Source organism: Pseudorasbora parva, chromosome 6 (genome assembly GCF_024679245.1).
Source record: "Pseudorasbora parva isolate DD20220531a chromosome 6, ASM2467924v1, whole genome shotgun sequence".
In the NCBI taxonomy this organism is placed as follows: domain Eukaryota; kingdom Metazoa; phylum Chordata; class Actinopteri; order Cypriniformes; family Gobionidae; genus Pseudorasbora; species Pseudorasbora parva.
The window spans coordinates 24,896,634-24,924,465 of NC_090177.1; the positions used below are offsets into that span (position 1 = coordinate 24,896,634).

The following is a 27,832-nucleotide window of genomic DNA, read 5'->3' on the forward strand; positions in this document are numbered from 1 at the left end:
CCCCCCACCGGGGAGGTCTTTCACAGTTGCTCCCACGAGAGCCCTTTTCAACGAAGACTTAAGCAAGCGAAAACATGACCAACCTGTTACCCCTCTCTCTTCTTTAGCATCAGGCCCTGGCCTTTCTCTATCTGAAGAGCAGCAATCAGAGGCATTGTGTTTGCTTTTCCTTGCTTCTTTGTGTTTCATAATGAAAGGTAGATGCATTATGAGGAAACTGTGCACCTGCGGCAAACTCTGCTAAACAAGGCAAGGAATATTTCAGACTATATTGAACGACCAAAAAAACATGCAAACAGATACATGGGGGGAAATTATAAACTGCACAGGAAACACGTTTTTGCAATTTTCACTTTGGGATTAATTTCGGCATCTTGTGTCTTTTGCAGTGTCTTGTGCATGACATGTCATTCTAGAAACGCAGCACTTAAAAAAAGTTAAAAAGTTGCAGTGCTCTGCGTCTCTCATTTTTAAATGCAAAAACATGTTCGTGACATGGCATTCCCCATTCAAGTTAAAAGTAGTTCAACTTTTTTTAAATGTATCTATAAACCTTTTCATTCCACAGCCCTGTATCTCAAGTTTTTAAATACAAAAATATGCTCTGTATTGTTTTTCTTTGTAAACATGCACTAAATGGATGTGTTTGCCTGTTATGCTGTTGTGCATGACATGCTTTTTTTTAAAGGGGTGGTGCCGTGTTTTTTTTCTAGGCTTGGTTATATTTATGGGGCGCAGTATAACATGTCTTAATACTTAATTTAATTTTTTTTGCGCCATATTTTTCTCATATTTTATCTTTATTCCACACTGCTGTCTCCACTGTCCTTTGAACGGCTCGTTTGCTTCCTGCTTCTATGAAGCCCATCTCTCAGAAAAATGCGATGGTCTTAGATTGGTTAGATGGCCAAATGTACACTCTAAAAAATGCTGGGTTAAAAACAACCCAAGTTGGGTTGAAACTGCACCGACCCAACAATTGGGTTGTTTTAACCCAATGGTTGAGTTGTTCTTACCCAGCAATTGGGTTGTCTTAAGCAACATTTAACCCAACCACTGGGTTAAAACAACTCAACCATTGGGTTAAAACAACCCAATTGTTGGGTCGGTGCAGTTTCAACCCAACTTGGGTTGTTTTTAACCCAGCATTTTTTAGAGTGTAGTTTCATGTATTTTTATTGGCTGAAGTGCCAAGCACAAGTTGTCCGGAAACGCCACGGCCCTTACCATTACGGGCAGAAGTCACATCTGCGGTGACTAGACAGGGGTTTATGATGTCACCAAGTCCAAATCGGCCGTTTCAATAAACTGCCATAACTTTAAAAGACAATATTTCCTTTTGCATTGAACTTTCAGCGCGGTAACTTTGCAGATACTGTTTATGCTCAAGCTGCAACATTACACACTAACTAAAGTTAAAAAAGAGAAATCCCCTGCAACCACCACTTTAAAAAAATGTGGCGCTCAAGGTAAAAAAATTCTCTAGACATTTTTTACACTGTCTGCCATTTTAAAACAGAAACTTAGTGCTGCAAATGTATAAAGCTTTTGCAATTCAGTTTAACTAGGTGCTTAATTCACTTAAAGGTGTGATAAATTGAGGAATCAACTCTCCCTTGAGCTTTTGATATATAAAAGGTCATGGTAATATAAGAATATCCTGTAAGTTTCAGAGCTGAAAACGTCCTTATTGGTCAAAGAAAAGCTTTTATAGACACCAGGCTCAGAAAACGGTCCTGTGCTTCACACTGACGTCAGTGCGCAACGAAACACCGCCTCTACAGAATCTATAACGCGTCTAATCTAGTAGCCGCGCCCACCAACGTGCTAGCTGGTCAACAACAATTTCATGCCGAGGAGAACTTCCTGGTTGTGGAAGAACACAGTCACTGCATACGCTTCCTTCTGATCCTAATATGTGGAGTGGTTGAACTTTATTTTTAATGAGGTTCCAGCTCACGTGGGGAAGACAGTGTTCTGTTCACTTCAGTTCACTGCGGAATCGTTTGTAAACAAATCTCCATTTGATGCTGGATTTGGATCCGACAGGAATGGTGCAACACACTTATGTGAGTAAAAGTGTTGTTATATGTAATAGTGTTGCATTATAGATCGTTTTGCTTATGTGTACGTGTCTAACAGAGCATACCTTTAGCACGCTGGACTCAGACACGTATAGGCCATTGCTCGCAAAAAGCCCGGCAGGCCGATGAATCTCATTAGATTTTGTTCTTGTTCTGCTATTCTCTCTCTCTCATTCTCATCTGAAGGGCAGCGAGTGCACCGAACGTGTATGTGTGTGCGCGTGGTTCGTGCTTATATAGTCCAATCTTGCGAACATTGAGAAATAAAACATTGTGATTGTTTGATAAAGTCGTTTTTGACGTTTTTTACTTCCAAGTCTTCAGTGCGGCACACCCATCAGAACCCAGCGTTTTGGAGACAGCCTCAAAATCAGTGTAGAAAATAGCCTTTTACTTATTAGTTCTGATGTTTTTGAATGTAAAAACACACAAACGTCATTCGTTGACCTCAGACAACAGTATAAAAAAATTAAAAAGCCAGTTCATGACACCTTTAAGCAGTGCTGCACTGCATTTAACTTAAGTTATTGACACGTTTCCTTTTATGTTAATTTAACTCATTATAGATTCGGTGCTATTTGCCTTCTGTTCATTGCACCTGTGGAAACAAAAAATGCTTTTTCTTGATCAGGGTACTTGTAATTTGATGGGCTAACAGTTAGTACACATGCTTCTGACACTGGTGCTCATGCGTGGGATACAGGTACCAGTCATTTTCACTCTCTGAAATATGTAGTGAATCAAAAGAAAGAGAGTAAAACTGAACAAGAGGGAGATAAGTGGAGAATAAGAGGAGCAGGATTTCAATAGTGAGGGTGCTTCACTGAGGATGGAATGAGAACAGTGCTGAGGATGGCCATTAGTTTTAACATGTGAGGGAGAGGGGGATCAACACGCTAATTGTGGCCCATTATTCTCATCGTAGCACAGCGCAATTATCATTTTATAATAATTATCATAGTTTATCATAATTATCATTTTAATTGCGCTGTGCATCATTTATTATTTTAACAGGATCCTTATATGCTCAATCATTAGTCATTTAGCTAGATGCTTAAATGTGTATCCCCTGTTGAATGTGCACTTAAAAGATTAAATGTCTGGAAAAATGGACTGGAAATGGAAAAACACTGCAACACTGGCCCTATTCCAAACCCTACTGAGCTGTCTATCAAGATGGCATGTTTAAACATCATGCTGTAGGTTCACTTGTAATGCGAAGGCTGTTATGAACACCAGTCAGCTAAATTATGCTGCTTTAGTTAAAAAAGGTTATAGGCTAACTATAATATATGGTGCAGCTGCACCTCGGGCGACCCCAGATCAGTAGGCCTCTCGATAGTATGAATGTGAATGTAGTCAGAACGTACTTGCTGTATGTTGTCATTGTCCTGTGACACATTTCATTCATTCACAACTCCTCTCCCGTGGCCTCATGGATAGGATAGTAAAGTGTCCATCAGCGGGCACTTCAGTGTCTCGCAGGATGTAGCAAGTTGTCCAGGTTTAGACTTTTTTTCATGCTGTTTTAACCTAATATGTAGTAGGGAAAAGGAAAGAAAGCATATTCGGACACAGGAGCGGCTTAAGGCAATCCCATAATACATTGCACCAAATAAAAAAATGCATCCAAGATGTTGAGTGTTGATTTTAAATAAATTTAATTCAGTACTGAAGAGTGTTAATAATAATATTTGTGTGTGAGTTTGCTTTTAATCGACTTCTTAGGCTATTGTGTTATTAGCTTAGCGACACATGCTAATACAGACATCAGAAGAATTGCTTTAGCCAAGTCCTTCTGATGTTCTGTTCAGTGTGAATATGTGAGATATGAAAATATTATCTGTTTTTTATGTTTATGCCTTGTTTCTGTGGATCGGAAAGCTGTGTTTAAAGGTTTAGCCAGCATTTAGAGCATGAGAGGAATGTTGTGGAGATGATAACAGTCTCAGGTGTGTGATTTCTACATGTGGCTTTTTAAAAGATATTTTAAGTAGTGGCTGGAGAGCCTGGTTTGATGAAGGGGTGTTAAGTAAGCTTCCAGTTTGAAGGAGTCAACTTCACTCACTCAAGTTTTCTGTAAGATCTCTTTTCTTAGCATTTAATATTAGACTATTTCATAGCAGTTTCATGCTACTATAAAAAGCTGAATGACAGGAAGTTGGTTTGTTTGCTTGTTGTTTAGAGCAAATCCCACTCATAACTAACAGAAGATGGACACCTTAATAAGTTGGTCCACGGTTTACCAGGAATTCAAGTGCTAATCATCACCAATAACATTTTTTATTTTTTAGTTATTTTTCATGGCACAAACACAAGTTTATTATCTGGAGCGGTTGGCTCTGTGCCCATCTTTACTTCATGTGGGTCAGTGAGACTGTGTGTTAATGATTGTACAAGGAATATGATCAAGGTGTGTGAGCATGTGCAATTGTAATGGAATGTCTCTATGTGTCTTAGGGCATGTGTACTTTGTGAACTCTGTCCGTTTTGGAATAAACTTCACGCAGACAAAACATATAGGTCTGCTAGCTTAAGGCTTTATTGAGTGCATTGCTTATACTTACTCCTTCATAAGCGCTTCATTGCCATCAGTTTTATCAGTATTATCTGTGGAGGAAACATTCTAGTTATGATCTGTCAATTGTTAGATTATGATTGTTTGACTTCAAACATCAATGACTGCCTTGCTTTGCCTGTGCCTGTAGGTTCACTATCTGATTTTTTTTACATTCCAGTTCAGGGTTTGACAGTGCATTGTCTATGCTAGTCCACCTTTTATTCTTAAATCAGTGAAATCAAAATTGACACTTCTTGTTTTAGTTTTTTTGTTTTAATGGAATATTACATGGAATATTAATGAAAGTTATGGACTGCAGCTTTAAAATAATTTAGACATCCCAAAATTAAAATATACAGTTGTAAAAAATGGATATTCATTTTGAATTTTGGTTAATTATTTTAAATAGTAACTTTAAAGTGAGCATTCGATGATGTGATCTAAATGTAAAAACAGAGGAAATTAGCATACACAAATAAATATCCAATACTAACTTTACATACAAAAAAAAATCTAATATCAACCGATTACTGCAATGCAATGGTACCAATATGCTGTGCTTCTTGGGTCTTTAACAATCATATTGCTTATAGGCAGATACATCAGTCACTTCTGCGGTGGTCTCAGCTTCCTTGTGACATGCAGTTCAGCACGTGTGGCAGCTTGTCGTCGATTTTGTGGAATGCCGTTCCTGACCTACAGATGGGCATTTTGTAAGACGCGTGTGAGATACTTTTACACCTGGAATTGTTCTCTTAATGAATGACATTTTCCTGGCTTGGCATTCCTGTACTGTTCACTTGCACATCTGCCTCTGGAACCGCTTGTATCTCTGTGTGCTGTAAATGTAGGAAGAGGGTGTGTGTGTGTGTGTGTGTGGGTGTGTGGGTGTGTGGGTGTGTGTGTGTGTGTGTTTGTGTGTGTGTTTTGTGTGTGTGTGTCTGCTTATACAGTGGGTGTGTTAGAAAATGCAGGGACAAGCAGCCAAGTACCTGCCCCAACATCAAATAGCAGATGTTTAAATGTAATTTTATTTTAATAAGCTTGAAATTTGTGAGTACAAACTGGGCTGCTTTTATTTTTTTCTACATAGCCTCAAACTATTAAATAACAGCAGTGTTTACACCAACACAAACAACATTTGTGTTTAGATGTGTTAATTACACTGTAAACCCAAATTAGTTGACAATTTTTTTTTAAAAAGTTAAGAAATTTAATGTTTAAGTAAGCAGAACTTGCAGATTTTATTTTATAATCATATATTTTAATTGATCTGAACTTGAAAATTTTGAGTAAGCTAATTCATACATTTAACTTATAAATATCATGTATTCTCACATTTTTAGTATTTTTAGTGGAAACTTAACTAGCTTTAACTAGCTAATGCAATAAATGTCACCTTGCTAATTGGTTACACAATGCTTTGATAGCATAGCACTTGTTGAATGAGGACAGCAATACATTTAACATACATCTATTCGCAAACTAAGCTCATGCTCCACTTGTCACCATGATGTTAACCCTACAGAAAAAAACAACAACACAGAAACTCTTCTCAAACTTCCATAACAAAACATTAAAAACTACTAAATCTCCCTGTAAGACAGGGAAGGAGACGGGAACCGGTGAACATTTTAAAGACTTTAATCAAATAAATGAACAAACTGAAAGTAACGCAGGTAGCCCCTCACGGACAACTTCCACGCACACACATAAAACACAAACAAAACACAACATAAATTCCAGGCCCTTACCTCTCTCTTTTTTGACCATACATGTGTTTGCATCCCTGAAGAAATGTTTTCTAAATAAAGCTACTAAAGTTCATTCAGTCTATATAATATTCATATTACCAGCAGATATACTGTTTACTACACTGCTTTCACTTTAATACACGGAGCTAATATACACACAGGGTTTCTGTACTTGCTGCATACATGCACAGACATAATCAACTGTTTTCATGTGAACTTTTTGTGTTTCTGACATTTCTTCTGACAGTTTAATCACGAGAATTATTTCATGATGATGAAGAACAGCAATATCACGTGAGCGTGACCACTATAGAGATGATCATAACCAAACAGATGTATCATGTTTCAGTATTCATTCAAGTGTTGTGGGAGGCAGCAACTCATTTGCATTTAAAGGAGACACACACACAACAGCAAATTTTTCTCAAACCCAAAATTTGGCATTTTCAAAATGGTATAATTATCTGAGAGGAATTTTAATCTGAAACTTCACAGACACACTCTGGAGACACCTGAGGGCATAATAGGTGCCCTTTAAAGTGTGTCCGTTTTGAACAACTCATAAGAATAATAAAGTTATTAATACTTTGATAACTTGAGTTGAATCTACTCAATCCAATTAATCATTTTGAGCGTTTGGGGTTACAATGTTGTCTACTGAAAGAGTTGAATAGTTGGAAGAATCTACTGATGGTACATATTTTCATCCATTTTGGTATTGGTGATGCCTCTTTCTCTCTCTTTCTCTAACAGTCTTTTTTACATTTGTTTTTGACACTTTGAAGAAGAGAAAAGAATGTATGGTGACTCAATAACAGACTATACCAAAACAAAGTCAAAACCTATTCTTGCCTAGCTCTACCTCCCAAAACACACATTCTCACAATCACCTTCACCCTGGCTAGTCTTAACATGTGAAGTCATGTAGAAAAGGTGTTAAATGCATGCTTTACCTCAGTGAATCTGTTATGAGGGATGCAGCATCAGGTCTCATAAGGCAAAAAGCTCTTTTTGGAGAATTGGCATTTTCTTGTGTGTGTGGCCTGTAAAGACTGATCCGCACTCTGTCCTTATAAAAGTTCCTCAGACACCCGTCCTGTAATTAGCAAGCTGAACTCTCAACAGATTGTCTTTGAAATATCCTGTCTATTTAGAAAACTAGAAAGAATGTGAACGAAAGGTATTTGCAAATCATTTTTCATGGGAATCCCCACCTCTCACTTGCAAACATAAATCGTACACAAAGACACACTCAACAAACATACCCATATAGAGGTAAACAATCACTTGAGAAATACACAACATTATAATTGCATTTTATTTTGTAAAACTCTTTAATTTTTTCATATTTTATATAATATTTTATATAACTTATTAAAATATTATAATCCGATTAGTGCTGATTGTAGGTTTTATATGTTCGATGTACAGGTAAAGCATGACTGTTTGATATGTGTGGACACCCATTCCAAAGATCAGGACCTTTATTCCTTCATTATGTGGATTTTTACAGTATATGAGTTAACCATAAAACCTTTTAGTGCTCTCACACACCAGATACACTTGAGCACCTTGATGCAATCATATGGAATTCATGGCACTTGTTTTCATTTTTTACCTGAAAAGGGGTTGGATTTCAATATTGTTATGAACTTTATAGGCTTATCTGCACTCTTGTGCAAAGAACAGTGTTGAATAATTGAATGACTTGTATCTTGGATACATATTTTACATTCACATAAGGGTATATGTATAAAGCAAATCTTAACTTCTTGATTGTTTACCTTGTTGCAAAATACACTATATTGGCAAAAGTTTTGGGATGCCTTCACATGAACTTTAATGACATCCCATTCATAATCTGTAGGGTTTAATATAGAGTTTACCCATCCTTTGCAGCTATAGCAGCTTCAACTCTTCTGGTAAGGCTTTCCACAAGGTTCAGGAATGTGTTTGTGGATATTTTTGACCATTCTTCTAGAAGCACATTTGTGAGGTCAGGCACTGATGTTGGACGAGAAAGCCTGGCTTGGAGTCTCCGCTCTTAATTCATCCCAAAGGTGATCTATCGGGTTGAGGTCAGGACTCAAGTCAACAGGCCAGTCAAGTTCCTCCACACCAAACTCACTCATCCATGTATTTATTCATCCATGTATTTATTTATTGTTTTGTGAACTGGTGCACAGTCATTTTGGAACAGGACGGGGCCACAATGTCACAAATGTCTTGGTATGCTGAAGCATTAAGAGTTCCTTTCACTAGAGCTAAGGGGCCAAGCCCAACCTCTGAAAAACAACCCACACCATAATTCCCCCTCCACCAAACTTTATACTTGGCACAATGCAATCAGACAAGCACCATTCTCTTGGCAACTGCCAAACCCAGATTTGTCCATTGGATTGCCAGACAAAAAAAGCGAATGATTGGTCACTCCAGAGAACACGTCTCCATGTGCTTTACACCAATGGATCTGATGCTTTGCATTGCACTTGGTGATGTAAGGCTTGGATGCAGCTGCTCGGACATGCAAACCCATTCCATGAAACTCTCTACGCACTGTTCTTGAGCTAATCTGAAGGCCACATGAAGTTTGAAGGTTTATATTGACTCTGCAGAAAGTCACCTCAGCATGTGCTGACCTCGCTCTGTGATTTTATGTGGCCTACCACTTTGTGGCTGAGATGCTGTTGTTCCCAATTGCTTCTTTGTTATAATACCACTAACAGTTGACCGTGGAATATTTAGTAGTGAGGAAATTTCACGAATGCTCAATTCACTGAGCTCCTGAGAGCAATCCACTCTTTCTACAAATGTTTGTAGAAGGAGTCTGCATGCCTAGGTGCTACGACTGAACGATATGGACAAAATTTCATATCTCGATTTTCATGCCAGATATCTCGATATCGATACAATACGATATGACTACGTGTTCGGTGAAAACCAAGCATTTCTCAGAAAAAGAAAAAGATTTAAGCCTACATTTCAAAAATTTGTGTCAGAAAATGTGTTGTTTTTAAGCCTTTCGCACGTACGATCACACAGGTGTAACCAGTCTAGACTGGTCCCTGGAGCGTATGATCAAGTGCTAAATTCAAATGTTGAATTTAGCCAGAGACAGGCGCACTAAGAACTGTCATATATCACAACTTCTCAGTGTGTTAGGTGCTTGATTTTATACACCTGTGGCCATGGAAGTGATTGGAACACCTGAATTCAATGATTAGAGGGTTGAGGGTCCCAATACTTTTGTCAATATATATATATAAAACCATATTATTGCTCAGCTCTAATAATCTAAATCCAACTATAAGACATGCAGATTATATATATATAAAATATAAAATTTATTGATTATGATTATATATAAAATATTATATATTAAAATTTCGACCCTGTTTTGTCTAAAAATCTAATTTTTAATGCTTCAGGTAAATTTAGGGATCACAACATTACCACAGTGTTATAAATATAAAAAAATAAAAGAAATAAACATGCACAATTAAATATACTGTCTGATACTGATAAACTCTAATTGAATATAATACATCCCTCTTGCAGTATTTTCTTGCTGCATCACATTATGTTTTAAAATCAGCATTAGATATTTCTGTCATCTTGTTTTTTTCCCAAATGTTTTTTCCCATCACACATAGGCTGTCTGTCATCTGCTCCATCTGCTTTCAGTGTGTCTACTCTCGTTGCTTCATTCACTCTCACTCAGTCTCTCATTATTCTGTGTTGTGATGATGGCATTATTATTCCGAGTCAGCGATGTGTGAAAAATGGTAGCGCAGAGGGGCCCAGAGATTGACCAGGACACTGGCTTTGCAAGAGCCTCTCAATGATAAAGAGGTCATTCAAATTTAGATGTATAGTTACGTGGTTATTGCCATTCTCCAACTGTGAAATCATAGAACTCTGCAGTATTCTAGTTTGAGGGCGCGGTTATGTGCTAGTCTTCAATAATGATAGTACCTCAATGTTGGAAATGAATGTTCAAAATCCATGTAAGACCTCCCACACATCTGGATTTGACAATGTCAGATAACCCTGTAATGAACTGTGGATTTTGAAAGGCAAACACAGTGCATTTTGAGGCCTTTGCAGAGGTAACCATGAGGAACAAAGCCAGTTATGTTCCTGACTCAATGAGAAACTAAACCCTCTGTCTTTGATACTGCCGCCTGGGTGGGACCATGAGCCACATGAGGTCATCAAACAGAAGCCGTGCTGGTTGTATGCCATGATAATATCCAATCATTGGCTGTTGTGTGGTGTTTTGGAAAGAAAGCTAATGCATAGGTTATTTTACATCATCTTGATTTGAATCAGTTGCATGAACTCATTCCTTAGAAATAGATAGGTACATTTTATTCACTCGATTGTGGACTTCATAGGATATTTGATCATTCTAAGTAAAATTTGTAATCATAGAAATATATATGTGAATATGTCCAAAAGGCACTGCAAACGGCTTGGGGAAGATGTATATCAGAAATCATTCACAGGACATGGAAAGGAACATTTTAGGAACGTGTTTTCATATTACACATAACAATATATTTATTCATTGATTTCTTTGTTCGTTTGTTTATTCATTTATCGTTTATTGGTGTTTTTTGTTCAAATTAATTATTGTTAGAATTTATTATTAGTTGTAATATGTCTATTATTCTGAGTATATTGTGTCCTCATACCTGAAAACCCATTCTGCTCAATCGTTTTGTCTATTATTGATTTACTATTATTGATGCTGAGCTTTCAGAATAACAAAATAAAATAAGAAAAGTGTACAAAGCTGTACAAAAGTTGTACAAAAGTTGTACAGATATCCCCTACTCAGTGTGAATAACGTTTAGGGAGCATGTGAAACAGAATACACTGTTAAGTTAATGACCTCAACTTCCTGTCTGTGTCTTCTCCAGTTCTTCCAGTGGTGGCTCAGGAGCTCCCCTCAATCCCACATGGTTGCATGGAAGGGAGCTGTTACCCAGCAACAGGGAACCTTCTGATTGGCCGAGCTATTAATCTGACCGCCACCTCCACCTGCGGCTTGGATGGAGATGAGCCGTACTGCATTGTCGGTCATTTGCAGGTAAACCCAACATTATTTCTGAACCATTCTTTCTCTTTCATAAAGACACAAAAACATGATCTCATGTTGTGTACACCATGCACCTGCATGTATGGCCTTGCCCTGCAGTTTGTGTTGACGGAAATTATTTGTCATATGAAGATAGATGTGTTTGGGCTTGGGGCCCCTTTAGAAGCTTTATTTTTTAAGGTAAATTTACACGCATGAAAACTTACCATTCATCACTATATCTTTGTTATTGAGTTTGGCTAAACATGCAGTTTTTCTGTCAAGACAAGGAGTTTAGATAGTTAACCCAAAAAATGTCATCTGTTTTTGGCGAACTTTGCTATTCCTTTGACATTGTTTATTAATCCAGTTACCTCATTGTCTAGTCACCACAATGTATTAGATTTTCATTTTAAACTTTCCATAGGGACATTTGATCCTCAAAATGTAGCAAACCTTACAACACACACACACACACACACACACACACACACACACACACACACACACACACACACACACACACACACACACACACACACACACACACACACACACACACACACTCGCACGCTTGTTAGATCACAGAATGTTGCACACGTGTGTTACTTACTATGCCACACCTCTTTTACTACAGTAAAATCTGCAGCCTAATGCTTTTCTGTTTTATATGTGTGTGATTTAACAGATTTTGTATTAATTTCTTATGTCTATCTCTGTTTGCTTTCCCTCTTTTATCCTGAAACAGAACTCCTCCCTTTTCCTTTAGGTGCCTATAAAGCACTCTTCTGCCCTCATAAAATGTATTTTCATTGACTGTTTAATGTCTCTTTAAAATGTTCTGTGTTCTTTTAGGTCTATGTATTTCACCCCTCATTAAAGTGTTTTGGGTGCATCAAATTGACAGAAACTGTTTAGCTGCCTGGAGGCACCATACATCCTATAGACCAAGAGTTACACCCTTTTTGTCCTCAGCGCAGGTGTTACCTGTCAGCGCTCTGTCAGTTTATTTGTCCGTAGGGTGTCTGCAGCGTTCCCTACATTTCCGTTTGTGTTGTAATTTATCCATCATGACTGTAAAATAGAAATGCTAGCTTTAATTGACTTCTCCATTGTTATTTAAAAATCACAGTAGATAGATAGATAGATAGATAGATAGATAGATAGATAGATAGATAGATAGATAGATAGATAGATAGATAGATAGATAGATAGATAGATAGATAGATAGATGGATGGATGGAAGGATGGATGGAAGGATGGATGGATGGATGGATGGATGGATAGATGGATGGATGGATGGATGGATGGATGTTGCATGTATATTTTAATTCAGTTAAATTCAAAATGCAATAAAAATCCAGTTTAAAAATCACATATCTCAATAAATACAACATATAATTAAATATATATATATATATATATATATATATATATATATATATATATATATATATATATATATATATATATATATATATATATATATATATAATAAACAATATATCTTGACTATCTTTATCATTTTGTGTATATTCTTCCATCAAAAAGTATGATGTTAAAAAAAAAAACGATTTGACCAGGGCATTATCAAAAAGGGTCTTACTTTATCTCTGTTAACCCTATTTCAGTCCATACACTTAAACTGTGTGAATCCAGTGCTGATAAGTCATGCTAGAGAATTAACTATGTGTTTTTTGCAGGGCCCCAGCATAGCATTCCTGTAGTTCATAATCTGGTTGATCACTGCTAATCCTATTGTTGGCTGCTCACACTCAAAAACTACCACAGTAAGCATGAGTCTAGTGTGTGGTAAGCACAATATTATAGAAGTGCTGATATCCGTCTCCTGCAGAGCTTGTGAAGATCTGAAATGGATACTGAGGTTCTCCTGTTCATTGCTGTGACCTTTTAAAGGGTGCTGAAGAAATACACGTGTCTCGCTCGTTTTTGCCAGGCCATTGCTGGAGGTTTTGGTACCCATGACAACAACTCAGCTTAGACAAAGTGCTCTGGCGTTCATCCACGCTAACTCTCATGTTCTGACCTGAATCCAGGAGGCCTGTTCCCCTCTCTTCCTCCACTTCCAGGTTGGCATGGAATAATGTGCTTTTTTTTGTTGTATGTCCTGGCAGCTACATGAGCCACCAGCCATGCGGGTTTAAGTTGTTACAAATGAAACCGTACCTGGAAAAAAACAGTGTGAAGAAGAGGCTCCTGTCACACTACACTGATATTGTAAACAATGTGCATTGTTTTGCTTCTCACTCTTTCTTTCTCTATGTCTTTCGACAGGATCCAAAAAAGTGCTTTATATGTAACTCTCAGGAGCCATACAATGCTTATCACAGAAACAGCCACAGAGTGGAGAACGTCATCTATCAGAGTGACAGTGAAGGAGAACTTACCTGGTGGCAGTCTGTGAATGGTGTGTGGGAATGTGTTTTTTGTTTTTTTGAGACCAAAAGCCTATATAGATATATAGATCTATATATAATATATGGTCTTTAGTTTGTTTTTGTTGTTGTTTTTCTGTTGTTTTGTACTTACATTAATTTAATACATGATGATGATAGTAATAATAATAATAATGTGAAGTTTTAACTGTGGTAAAATATTATTGAAATGTATAATTATTATTTAGGCATTTATGTCATGGTATACTTTTTTTAAAACAGAATGTAAATGTTTTTACTTAGATTCCCATCCTAAACATGGACAAAGTTTTAAAAACTAAGTTGGAGTTTTTCTGTGTCAAATGAATGTCCTTGTATGGGCCGCACAGGCTCTTCTCCTGGAAGGGTGCACGCACACGTGACCAGAGTGAGAGAGAAAATGCACGCCCATAAACACTCTCTCAGGTGCAGATCCACTTGTCAGTGCAACACTTCTGTCGCGCAGTGCTCCACTTTATTCCTATGGGTGACATCAAATGACTTTAACGCGTCCGCATAGCATTCCGGGAAGGCAGCGCTGCATTTAACCGATTTGAACGCGATGTATGCTGTGTGTTTAAATACATTTGTTTAGCTGACCAATATAGGTGTCAGTTTGTTTATTGTAAAACCACCCAAACATAAACCTAGGCTAGGGGACGTTCTCACATAGCATGCTTCTTCATTCAAATGCGCTAACGTTACTCATTGTTTTTTTATACACTATCTGACGTGCAAAACCGTTTTGCTTGCTACTGCTAAGGTTTAGTCGCATACAATAGTCCATAAACCATATCATGTCCTCATATACTACGAGTAAACAAACGCAAATGTTGACAGGCCACTAAATACAGTACATACCACAGAGATGGCCGTCCTGCTGCAGCTGTTTCTCCTGTTCAATTTATTTCAGCCTCCGGATCTGATTCTGGATCATATCTGTATTAGCTGAATCTGATTGATAGCTATGGTTTATTAGGGTAACGTTTTCTTCTCCATGCTTGACGATGTCAGCTTTCAGAATCTCTCGTGCAGTAGCTTCGCACTCGTCATTCTTTAGCTCCACCCACACGATACGCCTCCAGCCGCTCGTTTTTTTCTGGAAAGACTCGGTACAGCCTATCTTTTTTTTTAAATATATAATAAAACTAAAGACTTTTCGGAGATATGAAGGATGCAATACTACTCTATAGGCACTCAAGATTGACATGAGATTGACTGAAACTGATCTGTTTCACCCCTCCTTTAATGAAAATGTATGTTAATTTTTTGAAAAAGCTTTTACTGTACGAGTTCAATTAAATTCTGGATTGTGACTGGATTATTTTTTTTGTTCATTTGTGTGCAGGAGAGGAGCGTGTCAGTATTCGACTGAATCTTGAGGCCGAGTTCCACTTTACTCATCTCATCATGAAGTTTAAGGTGTGCATGTAAATAGTTATAAAGAGTATCACCTCAAGTAACAAATTTGACCAGCCTTTCTCATTTACACTTTTACACTTGAACCTGTTTGCGTCTCCACAGACATTTAGGCCTTGTGCTATGATGATTGAGCGTTCTTCTGATTTTGGCCGTACATGGAGGCCATATCGCTACTTCGCCTACAATTGCACCAACACTTTCCCCAGGGTTCCTGCCCACTCTCTGCGGTTTATTGATGAGGTCATCTGTGAGGAGCGCTACTCTGACCTTGAACCGTCCACTGAGGGAGAGGTGAGTGTGAGCTGATGGTATTTGCATAAGGATGTGTTTCAGTCTGTGTTTTATTGTTACTTTTGGATAGAGTGTTCACACTATGTGATTGTATTATTTTTATTTTAGGTCATCTACAAAGTGCTGGATCCTGCGATCCATGTCAAAGACCCATACGGTCTTGACATTCAGGGTTAGTGCAGTACAGTATAACCATGTTGTGCCATGTAACTGTTTTGTGGATTTCTTTTATTGCACGGCTCTCTGAAATACTTGTCAGTTGCGTCATTCTGAGGTCAGTTATTCCCTGATGATGATCGTTGCAAATAACAATACTTTACAATGGCCGGCCATCTGGGAATTTGAGGCTGGCGCTCATATCACACCGCGGATGCGCTCTAGCTCTCTCAATTCATTCAAACACAGCTGGTCAAACACCATCTTGACTATACTGTATTTTTGTAAAATAAAACTGGAGGCCTTCAGTATTAATAATAGGCCTATGGTAATATTGTTGAAGTTTTTGTCTTGTTGCTAGAATGATTGTTTAGTACACTGTAATAGATTATAAGATAACAAACAGGTAAGATTTTAAAAAAGGTTTCTTCTGAAATCAATATTTAATGTCCCCGTCATTATTTATATGGTGAAAAGCTGTTTAATAAGCTATATGATTGTACCTTAAATGCCGTCTTTTTTTAATTTGATCATTCGTCCAGACTCAGATTAGGCTTGCTAGTAACTGTTTTTCTTCACAGAAGCTTTGTGTTTAACAAGCTAATAAAATATTTAAACTCAAATCAATATTTCAAAACTTGTTATTTACAGTAATGCTTTATTTTAATATGTTGATATATTTTACATATAAATACAACTAACTTACCCTAACCTTAAACCTATAGTAAGAATGTAGTTAAAAAATATTACTAACTAATTATTTGTTTAATTACACTCTAATAACGTCTCTTTAAAATAAGTGTAATCATATTTATTAATTTGACAAGTAGCCGTGTAATAAGTGGAATAATAAACACCCTTTCAACTTTTATTTTGCTATAATAAAAACTGTCTGGATTTACATTATCTATTGCTTTAAAATATCTATTTGTTATTGCTTTTTATTATTGCAATGGTGTTATTAATGGTTAACATGAGAGTAAAATTGGCTTTATCAAGTAAAAAACTCACATTTACTGTAGTGAGTGTTCAGTTTGGACCCTGTTCACAGGTCTGTAAGTTAAGCAGCTGCTCAATCTCCCCTCAGATTTGTTGCGGATCACTAACTTACGGATAAACTTCACCAAACTGCACACTCTGGGCGATGACCAGCTTGACCGCCGTGCTGACGTGCTGCAGAAATATTACTACGCGCTGTATGAGCTGGTTGTGCGTGGGAGCTGCTTCTGCTACGGTCACGCGTCGGAGTGCGCACCGGTACCCGGAGTGACCACCAGGGATTCAGGCATGGTGGGTGTCAGTCAGATTTATTTGTAGTTTTGATTTCAAATAACAATTTAGTATCCTTACACTGATCGATTGTGAATAAATCATACTATTTAATATATCCTATCCTTTTGATCGGGCAGATTCACGGACGTTGTGTGTGTAAACACAACACTGTGGGATTGAACTGTGAGCGCTGCAGAGATTTCTACCATGATGCTCCCTGGAGGCCCGCAGAGACTGATAACACACATACCTGCAGGGGTAAGATACACACGCATGTAGAAGTTCAAGAAAATCTACTTACCCTAATACAAAAAAAATCTTAATATGTGACTTTTTCCCAGAATGCAACTGTAACGGTCACTCCAACAAGTGTCATTTTGACATGGCGGTGTATCTGGCTACGGGTAATGTCAGTGGAGGTGTGTGTGAAGACTGTCTCCACAACACCATGGGCCGCAACTGTGAGACCTGTAAACATTTTTTCTATCAGGATCCAACTAGAGACATCAGAGACCCGGCTGCATGTGTCCGTAAGTTGTTCATGATAATCTGCTGAGAATTTTTTTTTTTTTTTGTGTGTGTGTGCATGTTTTCTCTTACTTGTTGTTCATGTTGTTTCTTATGTGTGTGTGTGTGTGTGTGTGTGTGTGTGTGTGTGTGTGTGTGTGTGTGTGTGTGTGTGTGTGTGTGTGTGTGTGTGTGTGTGCAGCCTGTGACTGTGACCCCGTGGGCTCTGTAGAAGGAGGAGTTTGTGACAGTCATACTGATCTGGATCTGGGTATGATTGGTGGTCAGTGTCGCTGTAAGCAGAACGTCAGGGGTCTGCGTTGCGACTATTGCAAAGAAGGACACTATGGACTCAGTATTGACAACCCACTGGGATGCCAGCGTAAGTGTTTGCGTGTGTTTAGTGGCGGTTTGAAATCCGTTCTCTTCAAGTTCCCACAGGAGTAGTTCATTATATTAGCTATGGACATTTTCAACTAACATGTGTCCAACTTTTAAACTATATACACTACTGTTCAAAAGTTTAAAAGCTAGAGCAGATTCTGCAAAGTGTCTCATCCCCTCATGTCTCAAAGCACATAACATTACAATAATAATGAACATAAACAACTTAAAGAGTGCTGACTTGTTTCTCCTGCTGCAGATTCATTTCAGCATTGATAGTGTTGCAATGAAACACATAAATCGCTATGGCATGGAAATACATAGGTTGACAGGGAGGTAGGACCAAATAGGTAGGACATTTTTGGACCAAATGCAATGATTGGATGATTTTTTTTTTTTTTTTTTTGAAGATATATGTAATTTTGCACTTCGATTTTTGATTGCTATCAGGTTGTGAAGAGAGTTTCAACCAGTAGTATAACCAGTAGTAAAAAAAGTGTTTATGGAAAACATTGCGTACCCTACCTTTTAGTGTGGAAATACTTTAGGGGTCGCTGTATGTGACATTTATGTGCTCCATATATGTGTATGTCATTGGCAGCATGTAACTGTGACCCCCGTGGCATCACCATGCTGGGGGCCCCGTGTGATCAGATCAGTGGGGACTGCTCCTGCAAAAGATACGTAACTGGACGCTACTGCAACCAGTGCCTGGTACATGCTCTCTCTCTCACCTTAATAATAACCACAAACCATCACATTCCTTTTTTAATTTTTAAAAAAAAAAATGTATTCAACCATAAGAAGATGTCTGTTTTTTGTGTACAGCCTGAACACTGGGGACTCAGTAATGATCTGGCAGGTTGCAGACCCTGTGACTGTGATTTTGGTGGAGCAACCAGCAGCAGGTGAGTCACTGATTTCAGTTATTGCGTTCAAATGAATGTATTTGCCCTGGATTAGCTATAAGGAAGTGTCTTGTATCTGGGTGTTGTTTTGATATACCAAGACTAAAGTCCTACATTTTTCTGGGGTTTAATTATAATTGGTACTGAAGAATTAAAAAGAATTAAACAGAAGTGCTGAACTGCAAGTGGCCCTTGATTTGAAGATATCTACTGTATGACAATTGTACCTAAACTCTTTTCCCTTTCACCTTCAGATGCATGATGGACAACGGTCAGTGTGACTGTCGGCCTCATCTGATTGGTCGGCAGTGTTCCGAAGTGCAACCTGCGTTTTTCTGTGCTTCTCTGGATTATTACAAATATGAAGCAGAGGAATCTGTAGGTCGCTCCCCTGATGATCCCACTCTTCCTGTGAGTATTGCTCACCTACACAGAGATCATATATCAGCACCTAATATTGGCATTTCAACTTTGTATTGTTTTCCCTTTTGGCAGTCTAAACTACTAAAGTTCATGTCATATTATACAGGTACTGCTATAAATCTTCCTGTTGTTATGAATAGGTGTCTGTTCTTCTCTTGGCGGTTGGTATCATAGGCCATGGAAACAGGAATATGCACGTAGATCTAGAGAGTGTAATATGTGTATGTCTGTGAAGAATTCCCTAATTTTTGGGTGTAGTTGAGTCTTTCAGCCCCTAACAGCTAAATGTTGATGTAATACGGTAAATGTAAAACCGTCTCCTTTGTCAGTTTACATTCATGTGAGTTGAACCCTCGGGTACCTTTGCTTCCTTTGCTCTGTGTGACACAAAACACTCAGAGCAGCATGCCTATCTGATACCATCATATCTTCTGAGACACACTGGGTCCGGTTGATAGCTTTGGATTTAAAAAAAAAAAACGTTCCTACTTAAATCTTTTTTGTCTTCAAATTTGTGTTCTGATTTCCCAGTTAAAAGTTATATATTTTCCAACTTTTATTTTATATACGTTTTCATTTTGGCATTGGCAATTTTTTTAAGTATTAATCATAAATCATAATTTATTGAGGTTTTTCCAGGATGTTTAGGAACGGCACCGTTCCCTCCGAAGGAATTCAGACAGGCAGTGCTGGTTGTCCAGACTCACTAGCATACACAAACAAACACGCATACGAACTGCAGAATGCTCACAGTTCCACAGCTGAAGTGACCCAGAATAAGATCAGAGAGCAGAAGAGATGCCAGCCCGTCAGAGCGAGTTATTAATGCCCACCACACATATAAACCCACTCAAGCACCGTCTGGTTCACACAGTCGCTCACTCTCTCCACCGTCATCATTTACAGTTCATACTTTAACTGCCTGACACCTCACTTTCTTTCAGACAGAGTGTCAGATTGTGCAGAATGCATTGTGGGATATAATATTCCATGCATTATGCTCTGGTTATATACTATAAGTTATATAGTCTATAACGCTATTATATTATCATAATATATGTGCACAATATAATGCAGTATATTGGAACTATAATATACATAATTCATACTAGAATATTAGTATGAGAGTATGGTGCTCTGCTGTAGATACTGTCATACAGATGTTATCCGGTCATACAGATGTTATACTGTTATCCAGAGAATTCATGTTATCTCGTATATATAAATGTTATATCTTGAATATTTGTTGTATAGGGCAGCCCAAGGCCTCAGGCTGAGACCGACTGTGTGCAGCATCTCAACAATCAGCTGAGAAGACACCGCCGTCACCGTCGCATCGCCCAGCAGCAGAGGGCAGCACTGAGACGGATCCGACAGTTGCAACAAACTGTGAGTTTCCAACAAACTTCAGATAACTCAACCTCCTCATTCATCTGCTGCTATATGCCTTACACTGCTATATCTGATTTAATATTAATCTGTGTCTGTTTTCAGCCCAGCGTGAGCATAGTGCACAGAGAGAGACAGCTGGGTCAGATGGTCACATGGACCGGGACGGGCTTCGCTCGGGTTAAAGATGGAGCTGGCCTAGAGTTCACCATCAGCAACATCCCTTACGCCATGGAATATGACATCATGATTCGATACGAGCCAGAGGTTAGTGGTCTGAAGCACTTGATAGATTGTTTCGGAACATGGTAGCTGATTACTTGCTTGTAGAATATCTTAAACCAGCCAAAAAAAAGAAGGAAAAAAAGAGGGTCATACATCTATATGCATTGACCATCTTGCACCAACTAGAATCCAGCTATCATCTTCCAGAAAAGCAGAAAACTATTTCATCTTGTTCAGTGTCTTTTAATTACTACTCAAAAATATTTTGTCATCATTTACTCAAAAATGAAAATAAAAGAATATATTATAAAGAATGTTGGTAACTAAACAGTTACTTCCATTATATTTGTTGCCCATACAATGAAAGTCAATGGGAATCAATGGTGACCGATGAATTTTCTTTTTTGGGTGGACTTTCCTTTTCAAAAATATCTCATATCCGATATTTGGTTTAAAATGAATGATATTAACAATCATATTGTCATATAGTCCACAGAGGACTGGGAGGCATTAGTGAGCGTGACATCCCTGAATTTACCCACAAGTCTCCGCTGTGGAAACATGCTGCCCACAGAGCAGATGTACACAGTCACAATGCCCCACCACATAAGGTAATATCACTGTGTTTATGTCTGTGTGTGTCCTTGTTTAACTGACGTATCGTGAATGCTTTGTTTTTGGATGCAAGTACACATTTATATTTCTTTGTAAGCACTTTATACATACTAGTACAATAGTACAATAGTTGCAAAACTATGCATGATGTACAAAGTGCTATTTTGTACCTTGTATCGCTCTACCCCCGTTTCATGGGAAACCTAGTTCCGTGGCAGTTCTTTTGATCATTTTCCTGCATGGCAGGGAAGTTTTTGGGTGCATTTGTAATCTGACTCTAATCTGATTTCTGGCCTTGTCCCAAGGCTCAGGGAATGCAGGAGCAAATTAGACTCTGTCAAAAGCTGCATATCCTCTTGAGCAAACACTGAAAGAATAAAAACAGATATATATTGGGAGGAAGTGAGAGAAACAAGAAAAAGGAAGGAGAGATTGAGTCAGGTGAGTTTAGGAAGTCTGGATAAATTACTGGTCTTTCCATGAGGAAATGAACCCCAGGCAGGAGATAAGACTTCACAGGCATTATCAGGCTGGTAGAGCCGAGGTCTCACTGTGGGTAACTAAATAAAATGGTAAATGGACTGCATTTATATAGCGCTTTTAACAGACCCTATGGCCATCCAAAGTGCTTTACATCTTGCCTCACATTCACCCATTCACTCTCTCATTCATACACCAACGGCGGTGTCTGCCATGTAAGGCGCCATCCAACTCGTCGGGAGCAGCTGGGGTTAGGTGTCTTGCTCATGGACACTATGACACTTGGTCAGGTGGAATTGGGGATCAAACCACCAACCTTCCGGTTTGTAGACAATCTACATGAACCACTGAGCCACTGCCACCCCGTAAATAAGTGTGGCTGTCTGGTGCTTGATAGTGATTTCTTTAATGAATGTTGTTCATTAAACACAAGGGAAAATCAAACTCAAAAACATACCAGAACAGAATCACAGGGAGGACGGGAGACGCAGACATTACAACGATACCACAAAGACTGACAAACACCGCGAGCTTATAACAGGGAACAAATGAGACAGGGACTGAGGAAACACAGGTGGGAGAAATCAAACACTAATTAGATAACAAGGGGGGAGGGATCAGACAATGAAAGAAGCACAAAGGCCATACTGACAAAACCCACATGTGCACACAAGACAGGACAGGCATGTGACAGCTAAAATGAGCATTTCCAGGGCTAAATATAACATAATTGGGGTCACTTCAACCCACGGATATGAAAAACTGCCCGCAGCAACAGTGTTAAAGGAGCCCCATTCCGCTGGAAAACCGCAGACTTGGCAACACTGGGAGTGGCCTCGTAGGGTAGCGAAGCAAGTTCATTCTGGGAGTTGTTGTCTTTCAACCCCATGAGACAAAAATACATTTTCTGTCTTTTCTCAGTCTAGAAGACACTAAATTCAAAAATAATTCCACATTTCTACTATATTAATGACCAATTTTAATTACAAAGCTTTATGCTAAATCACTGAAGTAACCCTTTAAATTAAACATTTTCATTAGATCCCATCTGATTTTTTGGACCCCATTGTATATGCATAGACCTGTCTGTCTTGGTAATTTAATGTTTTAATGTCTTGTAGAAATCTTCATTAATACGAATATTGTTAGTGATGGCATATCACTTTTAACAGGAACATTGAAATGCCAAGGCCCTTCTGCTTTGAGCCAAACAACCAGTATGTGGTGTCCATCCGTTTCCAGCGCCATGGTGTGTCTCACCGACATCTCACCGCCTTCGTCCTGATAGACTCAGTAATGATCCTCTTTCATTTACTACCATTATCTGTAAATTATACAAGTTATTAAATGCTTAAAAAAAGGGATGCATGTGCCGCAATTTCCTAACCACAGTTAATACAATTGCTGCCCCCTGCTGGTGGGTAAAAATAAATCTTATTCTGAGCATTTCCTCTCTCCTTACAGCTTGTGCTGATACCCAGGTATGAGGAGCTTCCTGGTTTCCAGGGTAACGGCGCCCCAGATGAGCTTAGACGGCAGGAGATGGAGATGTATATGTGTTTGGATTCCTTCGTGACCCTGCCGATGCCTGTTCTGGCCGAGCTGTGCACTACACTTATCTGCAGCATCTCAGCTATCATGCACAATGGAGCCCTGGGTGAGTCACTGTGATGGGGTCAGAAGATAAACATTCCTCCTCAGTGTCTTGTTAAAACAAGTCACATTATAACACATCAATTCCTTTTTTCCTTCTGATAAATCTTATACTGTTGTTTAGATTCTTATGAATGGCTTCCTAAAAAGGGTTCTTTCTGCAGCATGTCAGTGTGACCCTCAGGGTTCACTGAGTGCAGAGTGTGACAAAGTCGGAGGTCAATGCCACTGTAAACCCAATGTTATTGGCCGTCAATGTGATCAGTGTGCACCGGGGACGTATGGATTTGGGCCATATGGCTGCACTGGTGAGACACTTTTAATTGTCAGACCTAATTTAATATACATTTAATATATTTTTTATATTACACTTATGATTGGGCGAACTTTGATGTACACTTTATATTGTAATTAAACTTGTAATTAAACTTTTCTCATTGTCTCGCAATTCTCTTTCTGAATGTCTCACAGAATGTGACTGCCACTCTCAGGGCTCTGTAGGGCATCAGTGTGACCCTGTGACGGGTCAATGTCTGTGTCAGCATGGGGCGATTGGCCGCCAGTGCTCAGACTGCCAGCCAGGTCAGTGGGGATTCCCCAACTGCAGGCAGTGTCAATGTAACGGCCATGCAGAGATCTGTGACCCTGAAACGGGTGCCTGCTATGAGTGTAGAGACTACACTGCTGGACAGCTGTGTGAGAGGTGAGAAACAGTACAGAATACATCAGTGAGACCAAATCAATGTGACAAATTACATTTGTGTCAAAATGTAATGCATGCTTTGCAAAGGAGGATCAGGCAATTAATTACAAACTATATATCAAGTACAACAGGGAATTAATTAAGTTAAATTTATACTATAAAATGTAGTAATATCAATACGTCTTTATTGATACTGACCCCAAACTTTTTTATGGTAACTTTTTTTTTAATTGGTACAAAAGATTTCTGTTTCAAATAAATGCAGTTCATTTAAATGTTCTATTCATCCAAGAATCTTAAAAAATACTCATCTTGGCTTCCAGAAAAAAATTAAGCAGCACAACTGTTTTCAACATTGATAATAATAAGACATTTTTCTTGAGCACTGTAATAAAGTTCGTAGATGGGAAGGAAGGAGGCGGGAACCGGCGGACGTTCAACAACATTTATGTAAAAATAAATAAACAAAACAAAAGTAAAACCGCGGGCAGCCCCTCACGGACGACTGCCCGCAAACACACAAAATAAAACGTGGGCAGCCCCGCACAGACGACTGCCCACAAACACATAAACAAAACATAACATAAAGTCCAGGCCTGGTCCTCTCTCGTCTTCCGCTGCCTTCGTTCCTCCTTTTATGCTCCCGTCACTTGGCCGCGAGACGAGACCGGTGTGTCACGCAGCTGGTACTCATTACCACTCGTCACCGGCCGCTCTCGCGGTCCCTCGCCACGCTGCTTGCCACACCACAAGCACCAAATCAGAATATCAGAAAGATTTCTGAAGGGTCATGTGACACTGAAGACTGGAGTAATGATGCTAAAAAATCCAGCTATCATATCACTGAAATATATTATATTTTAAAATATATTTGAATAGAAAAGATTTAACATTTAATTTGTAATAACATATCACAATATTACCATGTTTACCATTGCCTTTGAGCATACAAGATTTTAAAAACATAAAAAATTACTGACCTAAAATGTTTGAACAGTACTGTAAAAACATCAAAAACAACAATATTTGTATATTTGTATTTAATAAAAAGCTGTATAAAGTATTATTTTTAATAAATAATAATGTATGGTATGATACTAAAAGACACTTTGAAAAAATTACTACTTTTGTGAAAAATGTAGCAAGAATACTCCTGAGTAATTAGCAATTAAAGGGGTGGTTCCGTGTTTTTTTTCTAGGCTTGGTTGTGTTTATGGGGCGCAGTATAACTTAATAGTCTTAATACTTCTTATATATATCCATATATTTCTTATATTTTACCTTTATTCCAAACCGCTGTCTCCACTGTTCTTTGAACGGCTCGTTTGCTTCCTGCTTATGACGCCCATCCCTCTGAAAAACGCTATGATCTTAGATTGGTTAGATGGCCAAATGTATTTTCATGTATTTTTATTGGCTAAAGTGCCAAGCACAAGTTGTCCAGAAACGCCACGCCCCTTACCATTACGGGCAGAAGTCACATCTGTAGTGACTAGACAGGGGTTTATGAGGTCACCAACCCGGGAAGAAGCTCGTTGTAGTCCAAACCGGCCGTTTTTGTAGGCAATAAACTGCCATCATTTTAAAAGACAATATCTCCGTTTGCATTGAACTTTCAGCCCGGTAACTTTGCAGATACTGTTTATGCTCAAACAGAAACATTACACACTAACTAAAGTTTAAAAAAAGTGAAATCACATGCAACCACCACTTCAAAATGAATTAAATGTTGTTTTGTACAGCAATTGTATTGATTATTTTGTCCTTTCTTTAGGTGTGCAAACGGGTTCTATGGTAATCCAGTATTGGGTTCTGGCGAGCACTGTCGTCCCTGTCCGTGTCCAGGACACCCTGACAGTGGACACTCCAACGGAGCATCCTGTCACACTGACTATGCCTCTAACCAGATCCTCTGCCAGTGTAGAGAAGGATTTTCAGGTAAAATACAGTCAGTAAATCAATAGTTTCTCAAGTGATTCTCTTTTAGTAAGTTACTGACATTGTCCTGTCTCAGGTCCTCGCTGTGATCGCTGTGCTCCTGGTTACTATGGTGATCCCGAGCAGCCTGAGTGGACATGCAGGCCATGCCAATGCAACAGTAATATTGACCCTGAGGACCCAGAGTCATGTGACCCGCGAACCGGCCAATGCCTCAAGTGCCTGTATAACACTGACGGCCACTCTTGCTCTGAGTGTAAATTGGGCTATTATGGAAACGCACTTGCCCAGGACTGTAGGCGTAAGTACAGGGACATAAAAAAAAATTAAAACAGGTTTTTTTATTTAAAAAATTGTCTGTGAATGAATGCATTTAAATCGAATTCTGCTCTCTCATCCTGTAGGCTGTACTTGTGTAACTGCTGGCACTTTACAGGGCTACTGCAGTGATGGAGTATGTCACTGTAATAAGCAGACTGGACATTGCCCCTGCAAACCCAACATCATCGGCCACAACTGTGACCAGTGCGTTCCCAACCATTGGAACTTCGGCTCGGACTGTGGATGTGAACCCTGTGGATGCGTCCAGCCAAATGCCCTCTCTAGCCATTGCAATATGGTATGACCTGTGTGATACAGCATCTTGCTTCATATTTATCTTTATTTTATCAAGGTTTGTCTCCTTCATTTTTTGAAGGAGACATCGGTGAAATGGCAGGTTAAAACCTTACAACAATAAACAAACATAAATCAAGGTACAATATGACATGAAAAAATCTGGTATGGATAAAAAAAGTGTTACTAAGGTTAAAATTATAAAAACATCAACAAATGTTGTTAATGTATGCAAAAAGTATTTATTTAGTTCTATATTATCATAATACTAAGGCTTAAGCTAATTATTAATATATTATTAACTTTCTATTAAATTTACAATATACTGTATTCACAAGTTATTCACAGTTACATATAACATTTGCTGAAAACAGATGTGTTGCTTAATATTTTTTGTGGAAGTAAAAAATTTGACCAATGTAAAAATTTTGACCAATTTAATGTATCATTGATTTAAAAAAAAAGAAAAAGATATTAAATCATAGTTTATATTGCAAAATTAAAGATACATTTAATTGTTAAATATAAAATTAAGTAAAACAAACTAGAATAGATACCCAAATATTTCAAAGTGGGTGCAATATTAAACAGTAGAAATTTTAGACTTACATTAATTTGTAATCATACATTGAATTTAAATATGACAATTATCTTAGCTTTTTAACTTTAAATTTAAATGCATTTTTATTATTTTTATTAATTGCAATTAGTTACAATGGCCAAAAATGTTTATCTCTTCTTTTCTTCTGTCTCTTTTCATACCTGTAGTTCACTGGCCAGTGTCATTGCCAGACAGGTTTTGGAGGACGGCAGTGCAATGAGTGTGAGCCGTTCCACTGGGGTGATCCCAGAGTGCAGTGTGAAGGTGAGTATTGCAGATATAAATCTGACTCCTTCTCTTCTCTGTGTCAGATCATTAGTGCTTTATCTCTCTC

General features: G+C 38.3%; 1 protein-coding gene across 2 annotated transcripts in view; it reads left to right on the forward strand.

The window, feature by feature from the left end:
* lamb2l (laminin, beta 2-like) overlaps window positions 1-27,832 on the forward strand; it is a 58,329-nt gene that overhangs the window by 24,163 nt on the left and 6,334 nt on the right. For both annotated transcript variants that reach the window (XM_067446396.1, XM_067446395.1), the window contains exons 3-25: window positions 11,324-11,493; window positions 13,777-13,909; window positions 15,265-15,338; window positions 15,441-15,629; window positions 15,738-15,801; window positions 16,873-17,075; window positions 17,195-17,315; window positions 17,399-17,587; window positions 17,767-17,946; window positions 18,550-18,662; window positions 18,777-18,856; window positions 19,111-19,267; window positions 20,534-20,668; window positions 20,774-20,935; window positions 21,383-21,504; window positions 23,161-23,281; window positions 23,453-23,645; window positions 23,806-23,949; window positions 24,113-24,344; window positions 26,119-26,282; window positions 26,359-26,583; window positions 26,687-26,901; window positions 27,666-27,762. In XM_067446396.1, coding sequence (XP_067302497.1) covers window positions 11,324-11,493; window positions 13,777-13,909; window positions 15,265-15,338; window positions 15,441-15,629; window positions 15,738-15,801; window positions 16,873-17,075; window positions 17,195-17,315; window positions 17,399-17,587; window positions 17,767-17,946; window positions 18,550-18,662; window positions 18,777-18,856; window positions 19,111-19,267; window positions 20,534-20,668; window positions 20,774-20,935; window positions 21,383-21,504; window positions 23,161-23,281; window positions 23,453-23,645; window positions 23,806-23,949; window positions 24,113-24,344; window positions 26,119-26,282; window positions 26,359-26,583; window positions 26,687-26,901; window positions 27,666-27,762 — 3,483 coding nt within the window. The remainder of the gene's footprint in view (window positions 1-11,323; window positions 11,494-13,776; window positions 13,910-15,264; window positions 15,339-15,440; window positions 15,630-15,737; window positions 15,802-16,872; window positions 17,076-17,194; window positions 17,316-17,398; window positions 17,588-17,766; window positions 17,947-18,549; window positions 18,663-18,776; window positions 18,857-19,110; window positions 19,268-20,533; window positions 20,669-20,773; window positions 20,936-21,382; window positions 21,505-23,160; window positions 23,282-23,452; window positions 23,646-23,805; window positions 23,950-24,112; window positions 24,345-26,118; window positions 26,283-26,358; window positions 26,584-26,686; window positions 26,902-27,665; window positions 27,763-27,832) is intronic.